This window comes from Mixophyes fleayi, chromosome 2, assembly GCF_038048845.1.
Source record: "Mixophyes fleayi isolate aMixFle1 chromosome 2, aMixFle1.hap1, whole genome shotgun sequence".
Taxonomy (NCBI): Eukaryota; Metazoa; Chordata; class Amphibia; order Anura; family Limnodynastidae; genus Mixophyes; species Mixophyes fleayi.
In genome coordinates, this window is record NC_134403.1 from 6,314,756 (window position 1) to 6,341,717 (window position 26,962).

Below are 26,962 nucleotides of genomic sequence, written 5' to 3' on the forward strand. Positions count from 1 at the left end.
TCCTCTCCGCTTACTACCCTCTTCGTAATGTTTCCTGTCTTTTAGCTGCGTCTTGTTATACAGTTGTGTTCTCTGTAGTCACTTGTATTGATTTGTACGGACTCAGGTTTTCTTTTTGCTGGTTATTTATCTGTATTTGTTTCTGTTTTTTTGTTGTTGATTGCGCGGCGCTGTGGACTCCAGGATGAACAAGTTCTGTCATTATGTTACCGTGATCAGTGTATTCATCCACGTGGGACCCCCACAGTTCCACCAGTGAGAAGGAGAGGGAGTGGGGATAATGTAACATGGGTGTGGCCGAGTCACGTGTTTGGTCCACCACACGTGCAGCGGCCATATTTGTGCTCCGGCACTGGGAAGGTTATACACGGCACTGGAGGGATTAATACACCAGGGCTAGGCGCTGTGTGTGTGTAAAACAGTCATTTAAGAAGGTATGTAATAAAAATAAAGGTATTTTAAATATGCACTGCGGCAGCGGAAGAGTAACACCAGCACCACAGCGTCCAGTGGGTTAACCCCCGGAGTGAAGAATCTATTTTTTCTAAATGTAACGAATGGGGTGACGTGGCGCCGGTAAGTGACCGGTGCGCAGCACCAGAAAGGGTTCAGTTCCGCCACTGGGCTCTGGGAGTGTAAATGTAACTTGTTCTTGTAAGAAAGGAAATCCCATGCTAATTAGCCCTTTCATCAGAGTGACCGACACATCTCTTTAGCCTGAATACACAGCAGGGGGTTGTTAGTTTCCTATCCTGTGTATTCTGTCCTTTTAGACAGATAGAGGACTATTTGAATAATATAACAGCAAGTAATTTGGGAAATCACAGATTGATGTCAATTTTGTTAAGTTTAAAATGCGTTAAATTCTAGTTTAGAGAATATATTACATCCAGATGCTAAATATTGGATGTAATATCTCAGACTTTGAGGTGCCAGTTAGGAACAGGTGGCTGGGTTATCCCCTGCCAACATGTGTGTCAGAAACAGTATATATGAGCTATATTTTGTATTTTAACTGTATTATACCATCTGTACTTCTGGGTGATCACTAATACCTCCAACTAGTGTGCAATGATCCTTGTCGGAACCCGTGAGCAAATAAACATCACACCTTGAAGGTCCTGCTTGACGACTATTGCCTGCTGTATCCTGTGACCAACAGATAAGAGCTCACACTCTAATCCGTTCCCCGCTGTCCTGTGTTGAACCCAGCATCTCTGTGTCAACGATCTGCCCGCTACCCAGCAGCCCTGATCCATAGTTAGTCAGGAGGATCCTGCCAGCCCACAGCAAAGAAGCGCTGCAGCAGCTATACCAGCTACCCAGAAGCAAGTGGTTCTAGGTGCCAATGAAGGAGTCTAGTGGTGGCAGCGAAATCATCCTACAACTATTGTGCAGTTGGCATTCGAAAGTCGCTATCATCTGGTGTGAGGTGACACCAGCAGGAGTGGTCAGTAACAGTTATTTACCAATAGTGAAAAATCGATCCAGGTAAATAGTGTAGCATCTCATCTTCTCTTTACCAACAGACAGGTTAGTAAAGTAAGCCCACCTGGTCACAGTAACCCACCTGTCACAGTAAGCCCACCTGGTCACAGTAACCCACCTGTCACAGTAAGCCCACCTGTCACAGTAACCCACCTGGTCACAGTAAGCCCACCTGTCACAGTAAGCCCACCTGGTCACAGTAAGCCCACCTGGTCACAGTAAGCCCACCTGTCACAGTAAGCCCACCTGGTCACAGTAAGCCCACCTGTCACAGTAAGCCCACCTGTCACAAAGCTCTATCATTACGTTACAGCGATCAGTGTTTTCATCCACCTGGAATTGATTGCAAAATAAGCATTTCAAAGAAAAACTTTCTCTGTCTCTTTTATTAAATGGTTGCTGTAAATGTCACATCTCTCTCAGCAAAACCAAAAGGAAGATGAGTCCTAAAGTCTTGACTCAGCTTTTACTTCCAGAAACAAACTAGTCCAAGTCTGGTCTCAGTAAAGAACTTACCCTACTCTTGTCCTTATCTTGTCCTCAGATGAAACCAGCACTTTCCTGCATACAGTACTGTCTCTCGCCCTTACATAAACACAGCGCTGTCCCACTCCCTTACCCACAGACGGCGCTGTCCCTCGCCCTTACATAAACACAGCGTTGTCCCACTCCCTTACCTACAGACGGCGCTGTCCCTCGCCCTTACATAAACACAGCGCTGTCCCTCTCCCTTACCTACAGACGGTGTTGTCCCTCTCTCTTACCTACAGACGGCGCTGTCCCACTCCCTTACCTACAGGCGGCGCTATCCCTCTCCCTTACCTACAGGCGGCGCTGTCCCTCTCCTTTACCTACAGACGGCGCTGTCCCTCTCCCTTACCTACAGACGGGGCTGTCCATCTCCCTTACCTAAATACAGCGCTGTCCCTCTCCCTTACCTACAGACGGCGCTGTCCCTCTCCTTTTCCGACATACGGCGCTGTCCCTCTCCCTTACCTACAGATGGCGCTGTCGCCCTCCCTTACCTACAGACGGCGCTGTCCCTCTCCCTTACCTACGTTCAGGGTGCTTCCTCTCCCTTACTTACAGACAGTGCTGTACCTCCCATCTACATAAACACAGCGCTGTCCCTCTCCCTTACCTACAGACGGCGCTGTCCCCCTCCCTTACCTACAGACGTCGCTGTCCCTCTCCCTTACCTACAGAGGGCGCTGTCCCTCTCCCTTTCCCACATACGGCGCTGTCCCTCTCCCTTACCTACAGACGGCGCTGTCCCTCTCCCTTACCTACAGACGACGCTGTCCCTCTCCCTTACCTTCATTCAGGGTGCTTCCTCTCCCTTACCTACAGACGGTGCTGTACCTCTCACCTACATAAACACAGCGCTGTCCCTCTCCCTTACCTACAGACGGCGCTGTCCCCCTCCCTTACCTACAGACGCCGCTGTCCCCCTCCCTTACCTACAGACGGCGCTGTCCCTCTCCCTTACCTACGTTCAGGGTGCTTCCTCTCCCTTACCTACAGACGGTGCTGTACCTCTCACCTACATAAACACAGCGCTGTCCCTCTCCCTTACCTACAGACGGCGCTGTCCCCCTCCCTTATATACAGACAGCGCTGTCCCCCTCCCTTACCTACAGACGGCGCTGTCCCTCTCCCTTACCTACAGACGGCGCTGTCCCTCTCCCTTACCTAAATACAGCGCTGTCCCTCTCCCTTACCTACAGACGGCGCTGTCCCTCTCCTTTTCCGACATACGGCGCTGTCCCTCTCCCTTACCTACAGATGGCGCTGTCGCCCTCCCTTACCTACAGACGGCGCTGTCCCTCTCCCTTACCTACGTTCAGGGTGCTTCCTCTCCCTTACTTACAGACAGTGCTGTACCTCCCATCTACATAAACACAGCGCTGTCCCTCTCCCTTACCTACAGACGGCGCTGTCCCCCTCCCTTACCTACAGACGTCGCTGTCCCTCTCCCTTACCTACAGAGGGCGCTGTCCCTCTCCCTTTCCCACATACGGCGCTGTCCCTCTCCCTTACCTACAGACGGCGCTGTCCCTCTCCCTTACCTACAGACGACGCTGTCCCTCTCCCTTACCTTCATTCAGGGTGCTTCCTCTCCCTTACCTACAGACGGTGCTGTACCTCTCACCTACATAAACACAGCGCTGTCCCTCTCCCTTACCTACAGACGGCGCTGTCCCCCTCCCTTACCTACAGACGCCGCTGTCCCTCTCCCTTACCTACAGACGGCGATGTCCCCCTCCCTTACCTACACACGGCGCTGTCCCTCTCCCTTACCTACGTTCAGGGTGGTCCCTCTCCCTTACCTACGTTCAGGGTGGTCCCTCTCCCTTACCTACAGACGGCGCTGTCCCTCCCCCTTGACCTACAGACGGTGCTGTACCTCTCACCTACATATATACGGCGCTGTCCCTCTCCCGTACCTAGACGGTGCTGTACCTCTCACCTACATACATACGGCGCTGTACCTCTCCCTCTCCTACGGTCAGGGTCTTCCTCTACCTTTCCTATATACAGTGCACTCCCTCTCCTATAAAATGTCAGAATCTGCAGAAGGTGGTTCAGCTCTCTCTCTAGTCATCTCCACATTAGAGGCCTCAAAGTTACTTATGTAATATATTCTATTATTATCTGAATATCATTTGTCATCTTTGTCCTCTAAAAAAAATTGCATAAAACAAACAAAATACTAATAATACTAAACTGGACCTCACCAAGACAACCCACTATCCTTACATCTTACATTACAGAGGACCATACATAAACATCATGAGATAAGACATGTTGGGTATAGATAACCGTTGTGTGATGACCCCAACATACTTCTATCACACAATTACTGTAACATGACGGTGAGCAGCCGTTCCTGATCCAAACACGGATAGTACAGTATACAGGTCTCCTGGGCCCCAATGAGATGTGAGAGGCACCTACCATATGTAGACCGTGGACGCTGCGGGTCAGGGGAGCTGGGCTGTAGCATGTAGAGCGTCTAACAGCACAAAGTGTCCATCTTCCCCGGCCTGGCCTGACATGTTTGGTCACACAAGCTCACGGTCTCTGTCAGCGTTCAATGAACAGCGCTCTCAGCTCCTGTACACATTCTGCTCACAACTTCCTGATTAGCAGGAAGGGAAACAACAGATCTCAGACTGTGGCTTCAGAGACTTAACCTCTTCCATAATCGAGAGCCTCTAACTCCAATACACAGTTACACTGGTCACAGAGCAGCTGGTGATGTCGGATACATTCTCCTGATAATGTATCCGATATACTGACCTAATAAAGTATCGGATCCCTCTGTGGGGGCTGCATTTAACCCATTGCTGTTCCTAGTACAAAGTAGGGGTCCGACAAACTAAGTGGTTGACAAGGGGGATCAGTCATAAAAAGCAGATGATTAATATTGTCCGTCTTTAGCTGAAGGTACCTTCAAATACAAGGAATAGAGACATTGTTCCCTTACAGAAAGGTAGTTGCAGCGATTCCATGTTGTGTCACTTTCTGGCAGCTCAGGGCCTATCCTGCTCCTGAACTAACATCGGACAGAAACCAAACATACCCAACCCTGTAAATTGTAAGTTAGATACACCTGAAAGGGCACCTGTCACTTTCACATAGCGGAGTCTGCCATTATATGGACCGAACCATGACATTTGAGGAGTGAGTGACATCACTTTACCCCTCAGCGTCATCAGGACATTCACGTCCCCTGCGTACGGCAGCTTGCCCAATCCGCTAGGCCCCAAAATCCAGCATAAATCTGCTTCCCATTCACATTACTCCAGGCCGAATAGACTGTGTGGGGGGCTCAGTATGAATACCTGAACGACAGCAAGGTCCCCGGAGAAGGAGCCCCTGAAATTCTACTAGTTGGGGGCAGGACTGTCCTAAAACGCCCAAAGACACTGGAAAACGTAACTCCCAGATGTAGACACGCAGTCATAGCTGGAACGTATCAACTAAAGATGAGCTGGAATATTCATCAAAACTATGCTGACAGCTCAGAAATCATTTCTGGGTATAAAAAAACAGCTCTGCAGATTTCTACACAAAGACTTATGCAAAAAGTTGCTGAAACAGCCGACAGACTATTTTTTTCAATTAAAGAAAAAGCATTTTAAATTTAGACGTTCAGACAGATTTAGTTCCACCTCAAGCTGCTGTTGTTGTTTCCATTGTGGCTGTTCATAGGATTCAGTTCATGTAAATCAGCAGCTGGAGAGGACAACGCTCAGTGTCCTGTAACCAGGGCCAATGAGGGGCTGGAAGAAAAAAAAAAATTACCCGGGCCCTGGCCTTCCTTTGGGGCCCGAGGCTGGGGGCAGATGGGGCTGAATCTTATCTGAACCCAAATATGGGCAGGGGAAAGTGACTGTGGGGCCCAATAGGTTCCTGTTGGTCCCGCGCAGACAGAGCCCCCCTAGGCTGCCTGTGCCAAGGCCTCACACACAACCTTATAGGCGGCTGTACCGAGCCAGAGGCTCCTCTCTGCGCCCCTGGCTGTAGCAGAGCTTAATAAATTGACTGGTCATACAAAGGACAGGTTGATCCTGGCCAACAGGTTTGGACTGTCCGTTGAAGCTACCAAGTGCCCCTAGGCATCAGTGGGACAACTGGCCCACTATACACAAGAAAATGTGACTTTGTTGCAATTTAAAACATCGTTATATTAGTTTCTGGACTGAAGAAAATACTTTATTCATCCTCAAAAACCCCATCTCATCCCGAGCAGCGCAGTACCCCCAATAAGTGCCTTGAAGTATGGGGAAGGGATCGGACTAAATCCTCCCTGACACTATACTGGGTAAGATCTTCAGTCCTTACTGGAGACTTTCTACGACCTACGGCAGCCTGACACCCACCAAGACTTCACCTGTTGCCCCAGATCCTTCCTGCTTTATGCCCACTTGGCCCTCTCCTCAGCTTCATGCCCCGTCCGCTCCAAATCTAATCCTCTGCATTCTTCATCGCAGCTCCAGTTCTTCCTGAATAAGCGGGTGAAGGGTGAAGGGTCATTAATCAGACATTAGGACTGAACTTCATCTTCTGCAGGAGAGGCCAACTTCTGCATCATGTGACCTCTGATACGGCACCAACATCACATCGGACATCTGAGGAGGAAAACGAAGTCTGGACCACGTGGTCTCCCTCCCTCCTCCTCTGGAACACCTGCTTTTACTGTAAAGAATGCTTTCCCAGAAGGAGCATAAGGGCCTTTATTATTAAACTTGTATCGGCCCTACAAAATTACCTGGAGAGCAGTAAGAGCCTAGTATCACTCTTAGGGCCAGATTTACTAAACGGCGGGTTTGGAAAAGTGGAGATGTTGCCTATAGCAACCAATCAGATTCTAGCTGTGATTTTGTAGAATGTACTAAATAAATGAAAGCTAGAATCTGATTGGTTGCTATAGGCAATATCTCCACTTTTCCAAACCCGCCGTTTAGTAAATATACCCATTAAGGTCTTCGTTACGCTCTACTGGGCTTCTAGTTCCGCTGCTATCACAAATAAAGCTTCAATTCATAAAATATATCACCCCCCAATAACATTTATATTCTGGGGGCTGGGGCGATAGCCCCATTTATTTTAAACAGATCCCTGGCTGAAAAAAATAATATCTATTTAATCAATAAATATTTTTTAATACTTCTGCCCTTCTGTTCTAAATTATTTGATAAATAGGCTCCAACATCCAAAAGTGCAGCGAAGCCTTTGCCGCAGTAAACCCCTTAATATATCGGGCGAAGCAAAAAAAAAACGTTTTCACTCAGGCTTTATGCACTTTAATAAATCAGATCCAACATCTTCCTCCAACCTCATGTCCTCTACAGAGACTTTATTGAACAGGTAGTTTCCTGGATATGCCATAAATGTAATTATATCGCCCCTCAATCATCTATTTCTAGTATAAAAACGTCCACGCTGGGCATGCCTTCCACATCCCCCTTTTTTCTCTCAAATGCACCTTCTAACCGCAGTAGGAGGGGCCTGCTGCCACCACCAGGCTCCTTAGCGGCAGCTAGAACCTTCTGGGTAACTCTCGCTGCTAGTGTACCCCCTCGCTGGGCACCTGGGCTGGTACCCCTGACCTCTTCCTTCAGATCAGGGTGCTGTGGATGGTTCCCCCTGGCCTATCTCACTGGTCAGAGCCGCAGGTAGCGGTCAGAGCGTTGGTACTGGATGCTGGGTCCTAACCTCAGAAACAGTCGGGAATGGATTAGGTTGGTCTAATCTGTAGGTCACAGGAATTACAGCAGGTAAGTAGGCATCAAGGTAGGTTCCTTAAGCAGTGATGTTTATTAGCTCAGCTGCAATGTAGTGGGCAGAGCGTTGGTAATGGATGCTGGGTCCTAACCTCAGTCGGATAACGGATTAGATAGTAGGTCACAAGAATTAGAGCAGGTAAGTAGGTGTCACAGCAGGTTCCTTAAGCAGTGATATTTATTAGCTCAGGAAGTCCTAACAAGGACAGTTACGCACCCTAGATTGAGGTCCAGAAAGTACAGATAATGATAATTACATGGTCAAACAGTCCACTTTTTATACAGATTTACACAGATACCCTGGAAGGAGGTAATCCAGCCTCCTGCCCCTCTAACCAATCCAGGTGCTTCATGCAGCCTGCACATAACTCAGCCTGGAGGGGTTTAACACCTTTTTACATTGCTGCTAGCGGCACCACTACGTCTGAGGTTTTCTATTGAATGTTTACCATTAGGGTATAACATTTCTATAATCTTCCTTTGAACACAATTTAACTTGCAAAATTCACATTCATCTGTAATCACTTGTATAGAGAGTCTACCAGCAAGTAGGATTACCTCCTCCTGCCTTTCAGGCTCAACAGACGTTTTGGTCACTGAGCGATGAAAAGGTCTAATCAACCTGAGATTACCTGTCTCCAGTTACAAAACCCAAACATGACATACTGTCTTAGAAGTACATACATTTCCATACAAAACACATACCAATATAAAAAGATAGGCACATTTGTATGATATACAGAGGTGCACTGCACACTTAAGTAAAATAAATATCTACAATAAGTTATTTCTACGTGATCCACCCACAAACAAGTTATTTATAAGTGATCCAGCTGCACCTTCTTTCTCCACGACAGAGATCGGCCATAACTCTCATTACTTCATTGTTCATCTCTGCACTTATTGCAAACTTCAGTGAGACGGAGAATGTCACCAAACGATGGTCCACGTGTGACTGCAGTCACAGAGACCTCACCTCAAAACACACAACATCTGTATAGTCAAAGGGCTGGACGGAGCTTAGTCATAAACCATTATGTCCAATAGTTATTTATAGCGTACACCAGGTCACGCTGAATTGTCTGCAGAAATTTCCAGGCACCTCTGAGCTCACAAATGAAGCATAAAAAGACAAAGTCACTCATCCAAGGTCACAAAACCGTGAGCAGCTCCGGACCAGCAAACACGTGTGATCCACCATGAACAACTAGAACAATAGCGCAGATTACTCTGCGGTGTGGCCAGGGGCAGTCTGGGCTGGGGGGCAGGGGGGACATCTGCCCCCGGGCCGGGTCACCTGAATTTTTTCCCTTAAAAATAGGCTGCTGAGTGGAGTCTTGCCAGCCCTCCCCTGGGTGTGGCTACGTGGTATCGCACAGGTGCACTTGGAATGACATTGAATTAACCTGAATATCCAGCTCAAATTGCAACCGGAGAGGGAAGACCAAAGGTCACAGCAAAAATACATCAACAACAACAACAAAATAGCTGATCTACGTACGTGACAAAAATTCCAATTATTCTACAGTGTACGCATAACAACAATGCGTAAAAATCACGTGTGGGGGAAAAATACTGTATTTCTGCAAGTTGCTATTTGTCTTGTTGGCAACATTAGGTGTCTGCGGCGCCCTCTAGTGGTAGAGATAGGTTTCCAAATTCCAAAATCCTGCTTTGTATGACAGAAACACTTGTTGCCATTTATAATTGGTACAGAGTAGTTAGATGGCCATGCTAGAGTCTGAAAGGAGAAGTATTATAATTCAGGAAACTTATAGTTTATTACTTACATAAGAACTGATTTCTTGCTATGCATTATAAACAGCAGCGCCATCTACTGAGCACATTGCTGTTGGAATATAGTTTTCATCTAGGACAACACACTACAGACGACAGCAAAATAATTCCTTATGTGCTCATCTAAGCTGGTTTATTAAACACGTCGATAAATAAGTATATCAGAGCGGCATCCTTGGGTGTTAGATAATTAACCAAGATTAGTTTCTAAACAGTGAAATAATCTAATTAATCAATCACCAATTGGCACAACAAACTAAAGCATATTTACTTCGATCTGTTACATAATTCTATCATTAGGAATATCTGTCAATGAATCTAATAAAAATTATTTTATTGGCTGTTATTAAATTTGTTGTCTTTCATCAATTGTAAAATTGAATTCAAACCATTTAACGCCGCTATCAATGCTGAACGCCGCAGTCACAAGGACGTACGCGATGTGCGCAGATCCGTACAATAAGGTCTATCAACAAGATCTTAGAAAACATTGGGCTTCTATAACCACCAGTGATGGTAAATACAACTAGAAATATAACCAAAGGTTATAACAAAAAACTTGTCACAAATAATTCAGCTTAATTAATGCTGCTACGGTCTCCTGTAGACTGTACCCTAACATTGTAACAATGTATCATTGTAGCGCTATTCACAATTACTTGTATATTGTTGATAGATCCAAAATTGTTGATTTGATCTCTGTATCTTACATTTCACAACTGATACATAAATGACAAACTTTCCCCATAAATAATAATCAAAAAACACAGTTGAAATGAGGATCCTCTGCCCCCTACAGGCGACTTCTCCAATGCACAGAAGAAAGAATTGATATAGTGTGGACATAATTGTATGAAAAATATAAATGTATTGTTATCATTGTCGAAGAGCTAATTTCAGGAAAATTTTAAGATTTTTTTATACTTGGCACCAAGCATGGCCTGGCACACTATACTTGGCACCAAGCATGGCCTGGCATACTATACTTGGCACCAAGCATGGCCTGGCACACTATACTTGGCACCAAGCATGGCCTGGCACACTATACTTGGCACCAAGCATGGCCTGGCACACTATATTTGGCACCAAACATGGCCTGGCATACTATACTTGGCACCAAGCATGGCCTGGAACACTATATTTGGCACCAAACATGGCCTGGCATACTATACTTGGCACCAAGCATGGCCTGGCACACTATACTTGGAACCAGGCATGGCCTGGCACACTATACTTGGCACTAAGCATGGCCTGGCAGACTATACTTGGCACTAAGCATGGCCTGGCATACTATACTTGGCACCAAGCATGGCCTGGCACACTATACATGGTACCAAGCATGGCCTGGCACACTATACTTGGAACCAGGCATGGCCTGGCACACTATACTTTAGTATAATATACTTGCCATTAAATAAAGCTAATCAAATGCCAGCTCTTACCTGTTGTAGCTGGATACCAGATTATTGACAGTAGCCCTATCCATCCATCAGTGCACACGAGTAAACTGTAGCTGAGCCTGTAAGTTGCTGCAGAAGCCATTTAGGAAACTTTCCTTCAGTGAAGAAGTAGCAAGGCCAGCTCCATGAGGAGCCAAGAGCAACTTGCAGATATCACTCATTAAATGCAGCAACACTTCTCTCAAAGCAACGGAGTAGCTTTCATATATCTAATCGCTGTGATGTTAGAAACTTTTGTATCAAAAAGTATAAAAAAGTATTATAGGAGTGATACCTTTATTGGCCAACCAAAAAAAATATTATATTTGCTGCTTTCAGAGCACAGGGGGAATACATGAAATAAGTTACGAGTTTATAATGTCAGAGCCAAATTAATTAAGAGAGAAAATGTCTAAGAGAGGTATGAACGCTGCATATATTCATGGCTTATATAAAAGAGGTCACTACGTGAAGTCATCGGCAATTCCAGGAAAGACCAACTTAGTCTTAACGTTGCAGGGATTTTTTCTTGAACAATAAGAACAATTAAATAATGGTGTCGGCTATCAGGTGAAGTTGCTGTAGATGGGAATAGTTTAATAAAGAATGGATGACTTGCTTTGTAAAAGAGAAGACAATTATTACACAGCATACTGGCTGAGTCACTTTAGAATTTACCCATGATCCCTTACCTGCTGGGCTTAGGAGGGACGGTTAGAGGGGGTCTGGCTGGGAGAGGTGGGGGGCTTCTTCTGACAGTCTTGCGCTCACTCTTGTGACGTTTGGCTGGCAGAGGTGGGGCTACCAGTTTTGGAATCTTTTCTTCATCATCCTCCAAACGCCCGCACTCATCCAATGGGGATATAGCTGTGTTGGTTGGGTTACACGGTCCATCAATGGCCAAAGGTTCGGGGGGGCTGACAGGAGAGACAGATTTGGGCGGACTAATGGAAAATTTGAGGGGCGGTCCATGGCCACATCTTGGCGGAATGGGTGGTGGAGAACAAATATTTTTTGCTTTCTCCAAGGGCTCAAGGGAGTGGATAGGATCAAATTTCGGTGAAGGAGTTGACCGTTCGAATGCAGACTTGTGGAAAACGTTGCGTTTCATTGGAACTGGTCTGATAACCTCGTCCTCCACGGATTGATCCTGGGAAATTGATTTTTGGAGGGATGCCAACATGCGCTTACGATGCCCTGGCAGAATAACCCCAATAACGCTTAGAGATTCATCGCTGAAATGACGTAAATCAGCCACTGTGTGGAGATCATGTCTCTCAAAGAGGTCACTGTACTGGTCCAGTTTTATAGTCTGAAGCCATTCAGCCACACTTAGAGATGATCCTTCAGACATCATTGATGGTCTTCACTTCATTACTGCTCTTCATCGAAACCTAGAAGAAATACAAGAATTAAAGAGGTGTCTCTATCAACCACATATAGAGCAATCAGCAATGAGATAGATGACTGCAGCTGAGGTCTAAGATCTATGAATGTGACCGAGGAACAAGAAACATAGGTGCAGCCCTGTCTCCAAATTATCCTCTTGTTACGTTATCAGGAAAGTATCTTGGTAGCAATACAGGCAGCACAAAGAACACATAGTCCTGCCAGTGGCCATTCAGAATACGGAGTCTGGTTCCACTATATACATGAGATACCAAACACCCATGATGGACCTACAGACCTAGGGTAAAGCAGAAATCAAAACAGTATCCGGTAGTTTTGTGGAAGCTGGTGATGATGGGACAGACCGCACCAAGGCAGAGGGGAGGAGGACAAGAAGGTAAATATGTACAAGGAATGTACAAATCGGCTAACTCACCAAATATATCAATATATAGGAGGAAATTGAATCACTGTCCAAATCCCTTTGAAGCCTCACGTGATGTTAGGCCCCTAAATCATTACTGATATTTGCAATATGTTACTCACCATAATACCCACTGAACGTACCATAAGTACATATGACTTACAACATGCTGGGATGTAACTTTAAAGGAAATGGAATATGCACACAATTAATCAAGGGATCTAAAAATAAATTTTGTGCATATAATCAGTAAAATCACTCTGTGCATGCCCAGAACTGGACCATCAGCCACACAACGCAGCCACGTTCATCTTCGAATGCAAAGGACACTTACTACAGCCTACGAACTCAGGGAGGGATCAGGGTGGGGCAGGGGTATTTGGCTCGAGCCAATGTGCAGTGAGGGTGTGACAAACTGGAGTTCACGCAACAGCGTCCGATTGAGGCTCAGGAAATGTTTCAGCTACTTGTTTTTCAGTCGTATCTCTTGCTCCAGCTACAGGACTAGTCTAAGTGCCGCTTACGAGTGATGACGGCTGTGTATGCAGCTATAACATGTGTATACAGCTATAACATGCGTGTGCAATTAGTAGCAACTGTAATAATGTATTTTATGTACAGTAGACATTCATAACATCCTAATAGATGTATTTCATAGAGGGAAAGAAATAAAAAAAAATTAAACAAATTGGTGACTGGTGACATTAATTCAATATTTTTTTTTCTCTGTGTTCTTTTGAGAATTTATATCCCACAGAGGTATTGTACATATCCTGCAGTGTCCTGTGTAGCAGAACAGACCTACACTCGTATTTATCAGCGCTCGAATCTTCAGATCCAATCCTTGTTGAACTACGTGCGTTCTGAAACAAACGCAGATTGCGCTCAGTTTGCCCCTTGTCGAGTCAGGACAAAGAACGTTCCTTTTTTTCCTTTAAAGCAAAGGGAGTGAGGGGCAAAGGATAGTAAATGTAAGTAATTGTCAGCAAACTATTAGGTCAGCAATCCGATATTGAAGGAAGAGGATACTTGATTCACCCCCACTGGCAAATGGTAAATAAATATAAATTTCCACATAGCTAAAGTACCCGTTGGTTACCAGATTAAAGCCATTATAGGTATAATATCCAATCTTTAGATTAATCAGACTATGTTTCTCTGGCGGGGGGAGATGCACATGCCGTGTAATCAGCTGATGATGTTAACCAGACTAGATAGGGACATCACGCTACAATGTAGCACCTGCAATAGATTTGGATCACCTTTCTGAATAGTGACTGGATACAATGAATTACTCACGTTGTCACCCGCGGATTTTCCAGATCAGATATCACAAACTAAGGCGGTTCCAGAAGTTTTTGATATCTGATATGGAAACTTTGACCACTGTATATAATATAATATAATATAATATAATATTAATATATAGAATAATTATATTTACTCCATGTAATGTAGAAGTACTGTAGTTATTTCCACAGCTTCACGTAGAAATCATTTATTGTAGAAATGTATTATTTATTATTAGTGGTGCAGGCACCAATTTACATCATTGCAAATGTACTTTTTTATATTGGCATATGAGTGGAGGAGCTGTGTTTTTCCAACTGTCTGGAGACAGGTAATCTCATGTTAATTAGACCTTTTAATCGCTAAATGACCAACGCATCTGTTTAGTCTGAAAGCACTGACTACTTGCTGGTAGACTTCCTATGTGTGTAAGACTCAGGATGCAAGCGATCACAGATTAATGTGAATTTTGCAAGTTAAATTGCGAGATTAGAGAGAATGTTATATCCTGATGGTAAACATTCAATATTAAACCTCAGACATAGTGGTGCCGCAAGCAGCCATGCAAAAAGGTGTTAAACCCGTCCAGGCTTTATGTGCAGGCTGCATGAAGCACCTGGATTGGTTAGAGGGGCAGGAGGCTGGATTACCTCCTGCCAGGGTATCTGTGTAAATCTGTATATAAAGCAGACTGTTTGACCAAGTATCAGTATTATACCAACTGTACTGTCTGGAGATCACTAGTACCTTAAACTAGTGAGTGTGTAAATGTCCTTTTCATGATTTCCTGAGCTAATAAACATCACTGCTTAAGGAACCTACCTTGATGCCTACTTACCTGCTGTAATTCCTGTGACCTACAGATTAGACCAACCTAATCCATTCCCGACTGTTTCTGAGGTTAGCACCCAGCATCCAGTACCAACGCTCTGACCGCTACCTGCGGCTCTGACCAGTGAGATAGGCCAGGGGGAACCATCCACAGCAACCCTGATCTGAAGGAGTGGTCAGGGGTACCAGCCCAGGTGCCCAATTAAAGGGGTACACTAGCAGCGAGAGTTACTGGTGGAAGTATCCCGCTGCTCCTGACACTATTCCTGGAATTCCCACAACCTCTCAGATCATACGTAGAAGAATCCACTGGGAATAAATAATGCTGATCACTCCCACATTATGTAAGATACATCCACATTATTAGTGTGCTCCACAATCGCTGGATATCTGCACTAAACAACTGTTCATGTACGTACAGGAGGAAATACTGCGACCTAACGATGGTCGTCAGACCGGAGCAGCGCTATAAACCGTCGTGTGAGCGGAATGTTGTTTAACAGCCTGATAGTTCCTTCAGACATTCCATAAGCTGATATATGAGAGTTATGTCGCTTACATACGTCTGCCTCTGGGCAAATATACATAAATCCTATTGTGTTATCATCCACGGTTACCGAACAGGAGGACAAAAAAAAAACATATTTACAGCTGTACAAGGGCAGGTGCAAGTACACGAGGACTTATTGTAAAATAAACGCGTATGTGGCTGACATGGACACAACCGCGGCACCGCCCCCCCTTCAGTGCAGCGCCACCATTCACAGCATTACACAGCAATATAGGGGGCTATAATGATGTGAATCGCACGGGTGGGGTCCAGGAGATGGGCCTGCTCTTCCAGGAGTCGCCCCCCCAGGGTTCACTAGTCTCCCAGGCATACCAGGACAGTGGCGCACGCAGGGGGGGGTTTCTGGTTCTCCAGAAAACCCTCCCCTCCGGGAACCAACGATACTGTACAGCAGCCGCGGCGCTGTCAAAGAAGCGTCCGCGGCAGTGCTGTATTGTAGTATAATACAGCACTGCTGCGGATGCTGCTTGACAGCGCCGCGACTGCTGTAGAATTCAGACTCGCTGAAATGGAGCTGCTGCTCTCTCTCACGCTCTATTTATTTTTTTCCGGGGGGGCGGAAACCCGCCCTTCTAAACCCTGCGTGTGATGTGCTCCAAGACTAAGTCCTCCTGTAACGGACAAGGCGCCATTATGTCGTCCCAGTCGCTTATTGTATGAATATAATATAAAAGTGTGGAATTCAAGTATAAGATACAGCTACAAAGTAATATTCAGTAACTATAAAAGGTCACGACCTTTATGGTAAATTCACCACAAAGGAGAACAAACGAAGTATCTGCACTGTACAATGTTACTTCCTTGTGCTGAACAAACTTCTCAGACAATGGGCAGAACAAGGACAAACTGCTCTCGGGTTTTGCGCTTCTGATGAACCCTCAGCGGCAGCACCGACGTGAACACATGTAAATGGATGAGGACATTGTACTTTCCTACGTTCCTGCACTCCCCTGAGGAGCGGAGCCCCGTCAGCGCAGGTCGGGTGGGACTGAATGATACAATTCAGGACATCAAGCTCCGCCCACTTCAGTGTGATGACCCAAGGTGTACCATCACCGCGTGCTGGATGTAGCGGGACGCTGTACTGGGCACACTATATCTCCCTCTGGCTGGGCATCAGGGATATCTCCAGATCCGCTTACAGTCAAACAATGTAAGAGACCCCCCCCCCCCCCCGCCACCCTCCCCACACAACAGGAATGTTTAGTCTACTAAATTCAAACCAACTTTTAATGTTTCTAAAGCTTCCTGCAATACTGAGTATGATCACATGCAAATGGGAGTGGTCAGATCCTCGGGGCGTGTCCAGTGCTTCTGAAACCCCAGACTGCCCCCAAACCACCAGCACACCTGTCTCTGGTACACGCGTCACCAGCTCACCATGTCCACCAAGGGGTTGTAAAAAATATGTCAACCGCGGCAAAGGCAGAACTGCTATCCGTGTATTCCTATGTACAGCACATGTAACGTAACCTGCTCACTATCCGTGTATTCCTATGTACAGCACATGTAACGTAACCTGCTCACTATCCGTGTATTCCTATGTACAGCACATGTAATGTAACCTGCTCGCTATCCGTGTATTCCTATGTACAGCACATGTAATGTAACCTGCTCGCTATCCGTGTATTCCTATGTACAGCACATGTAACGTAACCTGCTCGCTATCCGTGTATTCCTATGTACAGCACATGTAACGTAACCTGCTCGCTATCCGTGTATTCCTATGTACAGCACATGTAACGTAACCTGCTCACTATCCGTGTATTCCTATGTACAGCACATGTAACGTAACCTGCTCACTATCCGTGTATTCCTATGTACAGCACATGTAATGTAACCTGCTCACTATCCGTGTATTCCTATGTACAGCACATGTAATGTAACCTGCTCGCTATCCGTGTATTCCTATGTACAGCACATGTAATGTAACCTGCTCACTATCCGTGTATTCCTATGTACAGCACATGTAATGTAACCTGCTCACTATCCGTGTATTCCTATGTACAGCACATGTAATGTAACCTGCTCACTATCCGTGTATTCCTGTGTACAGCACATGTAATGTAACCTGTTCACTATCCGTGTATTCCTGTGTACAGCACATGTAATGTAACCTTTCACTATCCGTGTATTCCTGTGTACAGCACATGTAATGTAACCTGCTCACTATCCGTGTATTCCTATGTACAGCACATGTAATGTAACCTGCTCACTATCCGTGTATTACTACGTACAGCACATGTAATGTAACCTGCTCACTATTCCTGTATTCCTGTGTATAGCACATGTAATGTAACCTTTCACTATCCGTGTATTCCTATGTACAGCACATGTAATGTAACCTGCTCACTATCCGTGTATTACTACGTACAGCACATGTAAGATAACCTGTCACTATCCGTATATTCCTATGTACAGCACATGTAATGTAACCTGCTCACTATCCATGTATTACTGTATACAGCACATGTAATGTAACCTGCTCACTATCCGTGTATTACTACGTACAGCACATGTAATGTAACCTGCTCACTATCTGTGTATTACTACGTACAGCACATGTAATGTAACCTGCTCGCTATCCGTGTATTCCCGTGTACAGCACATGTAAGATAACCTGTCACTATCCGTATATTCCTATGTACAGCACATGTAATGTAACCTGTATCACTATCCGTGTATTACTGTATACAGCACATGTAATGTAACCTGCTCACTATCCGTGTATTACTGTATACAGCACATGTAATGTAACCTGCTCACTATCCGTGTATTGCTGTATACAGCACATGTAATGTAACCTGCTCACTATCCGTGTATTACTGTATACAGCACATGTAATGTAACCTGCTCACTATCCGTGTATTACTGTATACAGCACATGTAATGTAATCTGCTCACTATCCGTGTATTACTGTATACAGCACATGTAATGTACCTCAGCTGATGTCTGCCATCTGCTGGCAGTAAAATGTATTACACTATTTATTACTCTGTAGTCTGCAGCTACTGTTTGAGGGTTGGGGGGGGGGGGGGGTATAATTACTATCAGGCTCTAATGAAATGTTACTCTCATACTACTTAGGATTCACGCTGATTTATTGGTGGATATCAGAGTCATTCTCCTATATCTGCCACACTCTCTACACTATGATTAACCAATGTCCGTCTATGGCCTGTCAACGGTTCCAAATCCTTACGCCCCCAGGACTAGGAGAATGTACCAGATCCTCATCGCTTTCTGCTGTAACTAATAATCATTCAAAGCCATCGCTAGTGTATAACCTCCCCCAGCGACAGTTATTACCTAGTATATAGAGACCCTCCCCCAGCGACAGTTATTACCTAGTATAAAGAGACCCTCCCCCAGCAGCAGTTATTACCTAGTATATAGAGACCCTCCCCCAGCAGCAGTTATTACCTAGTATATAGAGACCCTCCCCCAGCGGCAGTTATTACCTAGTATATAGAGACCCTCCCCCAGCGACAGTTATTACCTAGTATAAAGAGACCCTCCCCCAGCCACAGTTATTACCTAGTATATAGAGACCCTCCCCCAGCAGCAGTTATTACCTAGTATATAGAGACCCTCCCCCAGCGACAGTTATTACCCAGTATATAGAGACCCTCCCCCAGCGACAGTTATTACCCAGTATATAGAGACCCTCCCCCAGCGACAGTTATTACCTAGTATATAGAGACCCTCCCCCAGCGACAGTTATTACCCAGTATATAGAGACCCTCCCCCAGCGACAGTTATTACCTAGTATATAGAGACCCTCCCCCAGCAACAGTTATTACCTAGTATATAGAGACCCTCCCCCAGCGGCAGTTATTACCTAGTATATAGAGACCCTCCCCCAGCGGCAGTTATTACCTAGTATATAGAGACCCTCCCCCAGCGGCAGTTATTACCCAGTATATATAGAGACCCTCCCCCAGCCACAGTTATTACCCAGTATATAGAGACCCTCCCCCAGCGACAGTTATTACCTAGTATATAGAGACCCTCCCCCAGCGACAGTTATTACCCAGTATATAGAGACCCTCCCCCAGCGACAGTTATTACCCAGTATATAGAGACCCTCCCCCAGCGACAGTTATTACCTAGTATATAGAGACCCTCCCCCAGCGACAGTTATTACCCAGTATATAGAGACCCTCCCCCAGCGACAGTTATTACCTAGTATATAGAGACCCTCCCCCAGCGACAGTTATTACCCAGTATATAGAGACCCTCCCCCAGCAACAGTTATTACCTAGTATATAGAGACCCTCCCCCAGCGGCAGTTATTACCTAGTATATAGAGACCCTCCCCCAGCGGCAGTTATTACCTAGTATATAGAGACCCTCCCCCAGCGGCAGTTATTACCCAGTATATATAGAGACCCTCCCCCAGCCACAGTTATTACCCAGTATATAGAGACCCTCCCCCAGCGACAGTTATTACCTAGTATATAGAGACCCTCCCCCAGCGACAGTTATTACCCAGTATATAGAGACCCTCCCCCAGCGACAGTTATTACCCAGTATATAGAGACCCTCCCCCAGCGACAGTTATTACCTAGTATATAGAGACCCTCCCCCAGCGACAGTTATTACCCAGTATATAGAGACCCTCCCCCAGCGACAGTTATTACCTAGTATATAGAGACCCTCCCCCAGCGACAGTTATTACCCAGTATATAGAGACCCTCCCCCAGCGACAGTTATTACCCAGTATATAGAGACCCTCCCCCAGCGACAGTTATTACCTAGTATATAGAGACCCTCCCCCAGCGACAGTTATTACCCAGTATATAGAGACCCTCCCCCAGCGACAGTTATTACCCAGTATATAGAGACCCTCCCCCAGCGACAGTTATTACCTAGTATATAGAGACCCTCCCCCAGCGGCAGTTATTACCCAGTATATATAGAGACCCTCCCCCAGCCACAGTTATTACCCAGTATATAGAGACCCTCCCCCAGCGACAGTTATTACCTAGTATATAGAGACCCTCCCCCAGCAACAGTTATTACCTAGTATATAGAGACCCTCCCCCAGCGGCAGTTATTACCTAGTATATAGAGACCCTCCCCCAGCGGCAGTTATTACCTAGTATATATAGAGACCCTCCCCCAGCGACAGTTATTACCTAGTATATAGAGACCCTCCCCCAGCGACAGTTATTACCTAGTATATAGAGACCCTCCCCCAGCGACAGTTATTACCTAGTATATAGAGACCCTCCCCCAGCGACAGTTATTACCCAGTATATAGAGACCCTCCCCCAGCGACAGTTATTACCCAGTATATAGAGACCCTCCCCCAGCGACAGTTATTACCTAGTATATAGAGACCCTCCCCCAGCGACAGTTATTACCCAGTATATAGAGACCCTCCCCCAGCGACAGTTATTACCCAGTATATAGAGACCCTCCCCCAGCGGCAGTTATTACCCAGTATATATAGAGACCCTCCCCCAGCCACAGTTATTACCCAGTATATAGAGACCCTCCCCTAGCGACAGTTATTACCTAGTATATAGAGACCCTCCCCCAGCGACAGTTATTACCTAGTATATAGAGACCCTCCCCTAGCGACAGTTATTACCTAGTATATAGAGACCCTCCCCCAGCCACAGTTATTACCCAGTATAGAGACCCTCCCCCAGCAACAGTTATTACCTAGTATATAGAGACCCTCCCCCAGCGACAGTTATTACCCAGTATATATAGAGACCCTCCCCCAGCGGCAGTTATTACCCAGTATATATAGAGACCCTCCCCCAGCGACAGTTATTACCCAGTATATATATAGAGACCCTCCCCCAGCGGCAGTTATTACCCAGTATATATAGAGACCCTCCCCCAGCGGCAGTTATTACCCAGTATATATAGAGACCCTCCCCCAGCGACAGTTATTACCCAGTATATATATATATATATATAGAGACCCTCCCCCAGCGGCAGTTATTACCCAGTATATATAGAGACCCTCCCCCAGCGGCAGTTATTACCCAGTATATATAGAGACCCTCCCCCAGCGACAGTTATTATCCAGTGTATATGGAGACCCTCCCCCAGCGACACTTATTATCCAGCACACAGTGACCCTCCCTCAGCGACAGTTATTATCCAGCCTACAAAGATATAGACTTTGAGCCCCAAAGTGTCCTGGATTTTCCCAGAGAGTTAATCTTTAACTTGTGACATTTGTTCTGCAACTGTTATCCTGAATCCTGATTTATCTGTTCCAGGGTGAATGTGATTTCCAGGCACTCAGGACCTGAGTCATTAAGGAAAGTAAAAGTTTTCTCCTGGACAAACCATGTTACAATACAAGGGGTGCAAATTAGTTTATTACTTTGCACATAAGATAAATACTGGCTGTTATTTCATGTAGGACTAAACCATCAAGTGATGGTTTGATTTTTACCCTGAAGTTTATAGTTAACCTAGGACATGTCCTACCCCAACTATAAATCTGTCCCCACAATTTACATTTATCTCCCCCTCCAACGTAACATGGTTTTGTCACAGTACAAAGTTACTCTTTTTTTTGTTTTACTTTCCAGTTTGTGCAATGTCAGCATGTTCTGGCAGCCATGGGTATGCTGGGGCTTGTAGTACTACAAGCACTAACATGCCCAAACTGTTAATGGCAGCCTGGGCTTGCTGGGACCTGTAGTGCACAGGGATAAAATGATGTTTTTACCATAAAATACGTTTTCTTACCCCACACCCACCGCCCAGGGATGTGGGAAAGACTCTAATGCAGAGGTGTTCAAACTTAGTCCTCAAGAGCTACCAACAGGTCATGTTTCAGGATTTCTGTCTGTAGAAACAGCTGGGATTACTGACACAGCCAAATAGATTAACTCACCGGTGCGTGATCCTGAAAACATGACCTGTTGGTCGCCCTTGAGGACTGAGTTTGGACACCTCTGCTCTAGTGCATTCAGGACGGTCTGTATGCAGGACACGGATGACACTGGAGCTTGGCGTGACACATCATAGCTGGACATGTACTTTACTCCCTCGGAAGTTTTACAACTGTCGGACTTCTTTATGCAGATTTAGCTACAGAGCTTTTTAAGTTGAAATGTCATCTACCATAAATTGGTTATACTTCCTTTTGGCAGTCACTAACCCTGACACAAACTACTCTCACATGTTTTACATGTGGTTTTATTTTCTACTTTTGTCCAACAACCCAGAAGTAACAGGAGATAATAGGGCTAAAGACAAACACCAACAACTGTACATCGACAAGTGCACGCGGCCATAAACACCAACGTTCGTGTGAACACACAGAACGGATACGATTCTGAAAAGATCTTCTTCATCGTCTACAGAGAACTATTTCTGCTTTTTCTACGTATGTACAATGACAAAGAACTCAGCCACACGGGCGTATAAGAGGCTGCGTGTGACGAATTGGGATGATTGTGTTTAATGAGTTCTAGGTTGCAATCATCGTTACATTTCTTGCCTAACAGAAGACGTCACAGGACACAAGGTTAAAGGTTATTTGGAAAGCAGAAGTCCCTGACACCACAGAAGTCAGGCTCAATAATGTCCGAACTGACTATTAGTTTCTTGACTATGTGACAGAAACAATGGCAAAATCATTGAGGGACTGTATGAATTTCCCAGGTTTCTGACCTAACTCCAAGGGAAATTCTGAACTATCGGAAAGACAATTTTCCAAAAGCTTTGGGCTCAAGTAAAAGCCGGATCAAGGGTTCCTTGGAGTGAATGGAGAGAGAGGGAGGTCCTGTATTCATTAGGTCCATTTTGGGTCCTGTCAGACAGCAGGGCAATTAATAGCTTAATCTGCAAGGTGTAGTTTATAAGGCTGTCAGTTTGCTCAGCCATTATCTTATACAACCGGGTGTATTCTACCCAGGGCCGCACAATGGGCAGGTGCCCGGGGGCCCGTCGAGGCAGCGGTGAAAAAAGAAAACCTGGCCAAAAAAAAAGAAAAGAAAGGAAATACTTACCTTGCGGTCAGCTGGCGATCCGGTCCCTCCCTGGTCTCCTCCTCCGTGCTGCGCTCCCAGTGCATGTCGGGCGTGACGTCATCACGCCCGACATCCATTGCAGAGCGCAGCACGGAGGAGTCCCCCGCGTGAAAGCAGCATTCAGCAGGCAGCAGTGACTGAAGAAAAGTGAAGCGGAGAATAAGCCGATTAAAAAGTTAAGGGTTTTTTGTTTTTTTATTTAAAGGGACACTGACGGCTGAAAGAAAGTGATATATATATTTAAAATCACTTTTTTTTTTTTACACACACGCACACACACACACACACACGATATATCTAATATATAAAAGCCTAGTGGCGTGTGCTAGTCTGTGTGTGGGAAAAAAAAACAAGCTGCAGCGCCACCTGCTGGGCGGAGTTATACACTGACCTACTAAATTCTTAGTGTGTGTGGGAAAAAAACTCAGAAAGGGCTGAAGTTTGGCATGCTAAGATGTTTTTAATTTGTTAATTTAATTTGTTAATTGTTAAAAGTGTTTATAAAGATTTTAAAAAAATATATATATATATTTCTTGAAGGAGAAGTGACAGTTGGGAGTGTTTGGTGGTTGCCGGGGGTGACAGTTGGGAGTGGTTGGTGGTTACCGGGAGTGACAGTTGGGAGTGGTTGGTGGTTGCCGGGGGTGACAGTGGGGAGTGGTTGGTGGTTGCCGGGGGTGACAGTGGGGAGTGGTTGGTGGTTGCCGGGGGTGACAGAGCGAGAGGAGTGTGATACTCAGGACCGCTGAGAGAGATCCCTGTGTCTGGATAGACATCTGGATAGATGTGGCGATAAAGATGAAGGATGAGGTGATGGAGAAAAATGATGAGGTGGTGACATGTGGACAAAACCACGTTAAAAAAGGCCGCTTGCGTCGGGAAGTAACGCTCTTCCCCTGAGGAGGCCTGGGCTCGGCCCAAATGCATGACAAGAACCTTTTTAACACCTTAAGTAGCTTGATTTGACTAGAATGCATGAGTATCATGCACGGGTTAACATTATATATATATATATATATATATATATATATATATATATATATATATATATATCATACAAGAAGACAGGGGGCGCCAACCATAGTGTATTAAAAGTGATATATGACACTCTCCACAGGTATGTAGTGCTCGTCCCAAATAATCAGTAAATCTCGGCCCAGATTTACTGATTATTCGGTACGAGCACTACATACCTGTGGAGAGTGTCATATATCACTTTTAATACACTATGGTTGGCGCCCCCTGTGTTTTTGTATCTCATTTATTAGGAATGACACTTGCAGACAGGTGTTGAATGACTGGGGAGCTGCCTATTGAAAAATTTAAGTATATTCCTGTTTATTATTTGCACTTGGTGTTAATAAGCGCTTTATAGCTTAAAGACTTTTTGGGTGTCATATATATATATATCACCGTTCTTACGTTTCATAGAACTCCATTATAAATTATAAAATCTATGAACAGAGAATCCAAACGCACCGTGTATCATGTCAGACGGGGCACAGAAGAAAAGGGTAACTTATGCCATCGCCTGCCCTTAGCGCTACACTAGACAACCTATCCATAGCCCAGGGCTGGGCCAATGCCTGACATCAGTATGGAGGTCATTGGACGCTCCGGAAACATCCTGCTGGTTCCTAAATTCAGCAGAAAGTTGTCTTTCATTTCTGTACAGTAAAACGCTGTCACACAACTAGGACTTAGAGGCGTATTTATCAAAGGGTCTTATTGGCGGTGATAGTGCGCATATTCGCTTCTCGATAGCTGGAAGAAAGATTCTTCGCACAGACATTTATTCTTTTAAATAAATCGTTTATCTATTTTTAAACTTTTCTTTTTTAAATCAACTGGAACTAAAAGCGCAAATAATATACCGTATCGCAGGCGAAAACTCACGTGTGCAATTTTTCAAGTTAAGGGAGAGGTGTAAGAGGGACGGAGGGATATCGGTGGTAGGGACTTACGTGCCAATATTGGTATATTCATAGGATGTAGCAAATAGATCATATAAGTAACACAATCAATGTACCTCCATGACGAGCAGGAGAAGGGGGATCATGTGGGCTCTGCTTAGATACATAGTGTTCCCTAGAAGGTAGATAAATCATACTTGCCAACTTTTCCTCATTGGCTTCAGGGAGATCCCAGGGGAGGTGGGCGTGCGGGGGCGGGGCTTGATAAATCACATCATTTTGGCCCCACCCCCTAAACGATTGTCACCATTTTGGCCAATTACAGCAGGGAGCGGGGCTAAGATAACACGATATTTGCATCATTAAGCCCCCCCCCCCCCGCCACTTATCTATTGCGGGGGCAAGAACCGGAGGTTGTCCTGCTCTCCCTGGAGGTCTCTCAGAAATGTGGGAGTCTACCGGACATTCAGGGAGAGTAAACAACTATGCGTTAAAGAAAAGCAGCTAATGAATCCCTAGAGACTGAAGTGTCTTTTACATTTCTGTCTCCATTACTGAAGTCATGTTGTCTTACCTGTTAGTCTTTGATTAAATCTTGGTCTCCATGAAAATGGCCACCTCCATATGCATCAATACATGGACATAGGACACAATTTCTGTACTGTGTCATCATGCCACAGATGGCGAAGCCAACCACGTCTTGTACTGGCTCAGCATCAGGGAGAATGCCAGACTCTTCAGGGAGTGAGGGAGATCACCCCTATTTCAGGGAGTCTCCCTGACATTCAGGGAGAGTTGGCAAGTATGGGATAATTATAATGCAACGTGGTGACACACGTACAAGTCAGCGGACAGAATCAGGTGATGGCGCCTACATGATCCGTTACCTGATCTGCCCGACGACCAGGAAACCAGTAGAAACCAGTATAATTATCAGAAGGGACCAGGATAGATAAAAATAACCTGACATTAACCCACACTAGCGCTGAGCAGCCAACACATGTTGTGGTGACTCACGCAGTGACGAAACGACCATACGGTTATATGTAAGATGAGAAAAACCCATCACCCATTTCATCATCACAGGAAGGAGCCAGAGGGGAAACAACAGACAGCTTATCTATCAAACGACCAAAGTGTCAGTAGAGAATATAGATTGTAAGCTCCATGGGGCAGGGACTGATGTGAAAGATACATATCCTCTGTACAGCGCTGTGTTATATGGGGGCACTATATAAATAATAAGAGCAGACATTGAGAATAGTCTAATAGAGAGTGACTGCACAGAAGTTGTACTGTGCACTGTCATACCATACAGAAAGAGAACAATAAGAATTACACATAACAAGAGAAGTAATACTGTGCAACTATTATAACATACAGAAAGAGAACAGGCACTAAGAATTACACTGTGGCTGGATCACTTATAAATAACTTATTGTAGAAATTTATTTCAATTAGTGATGCAGGCGCCTATATATATCATTCTAATTATACAGAGTTTTAAAATTGTG

At 45.2% G+C, this 26,962-nt stretch overlaps 1 protein-coding gene across 5 annotated transcripts in view; it reads right to left on the bottom strand.

Annotated features, from left to right (window-relative positions):
- Window positions 1-26,962, bottom strand: part of ARAP1 (ArfGAP with RhoGAP domain, ankyrin repeat and PH domain 1) — a 141,580-nt gene that overhangs the window by 99,063 nt on the left and 15,555 nt on the right. For 4 of the 5 annotated variants that reach the window (XM_075198344.1, XM_075198343.1, XM_075198342.1 and 1 more), the window contains exon 2: window positions 11,710-12,411. In XM_075198344.1, the coding sequence (XP_075054445.1) occupies window positions 11,710-12,374 (665 nt within the window). In that variant the 5' untranslated portion in view covers window positions 12,375-12,411. Of the gene's footprint in view, window positions 1-4,446; window positions 4,561-11,709; window positions 12,412-26,962 lie in introns of those variants that run through there. The other variant, XM_075198345.1, reaches the window with a different exon arrangement.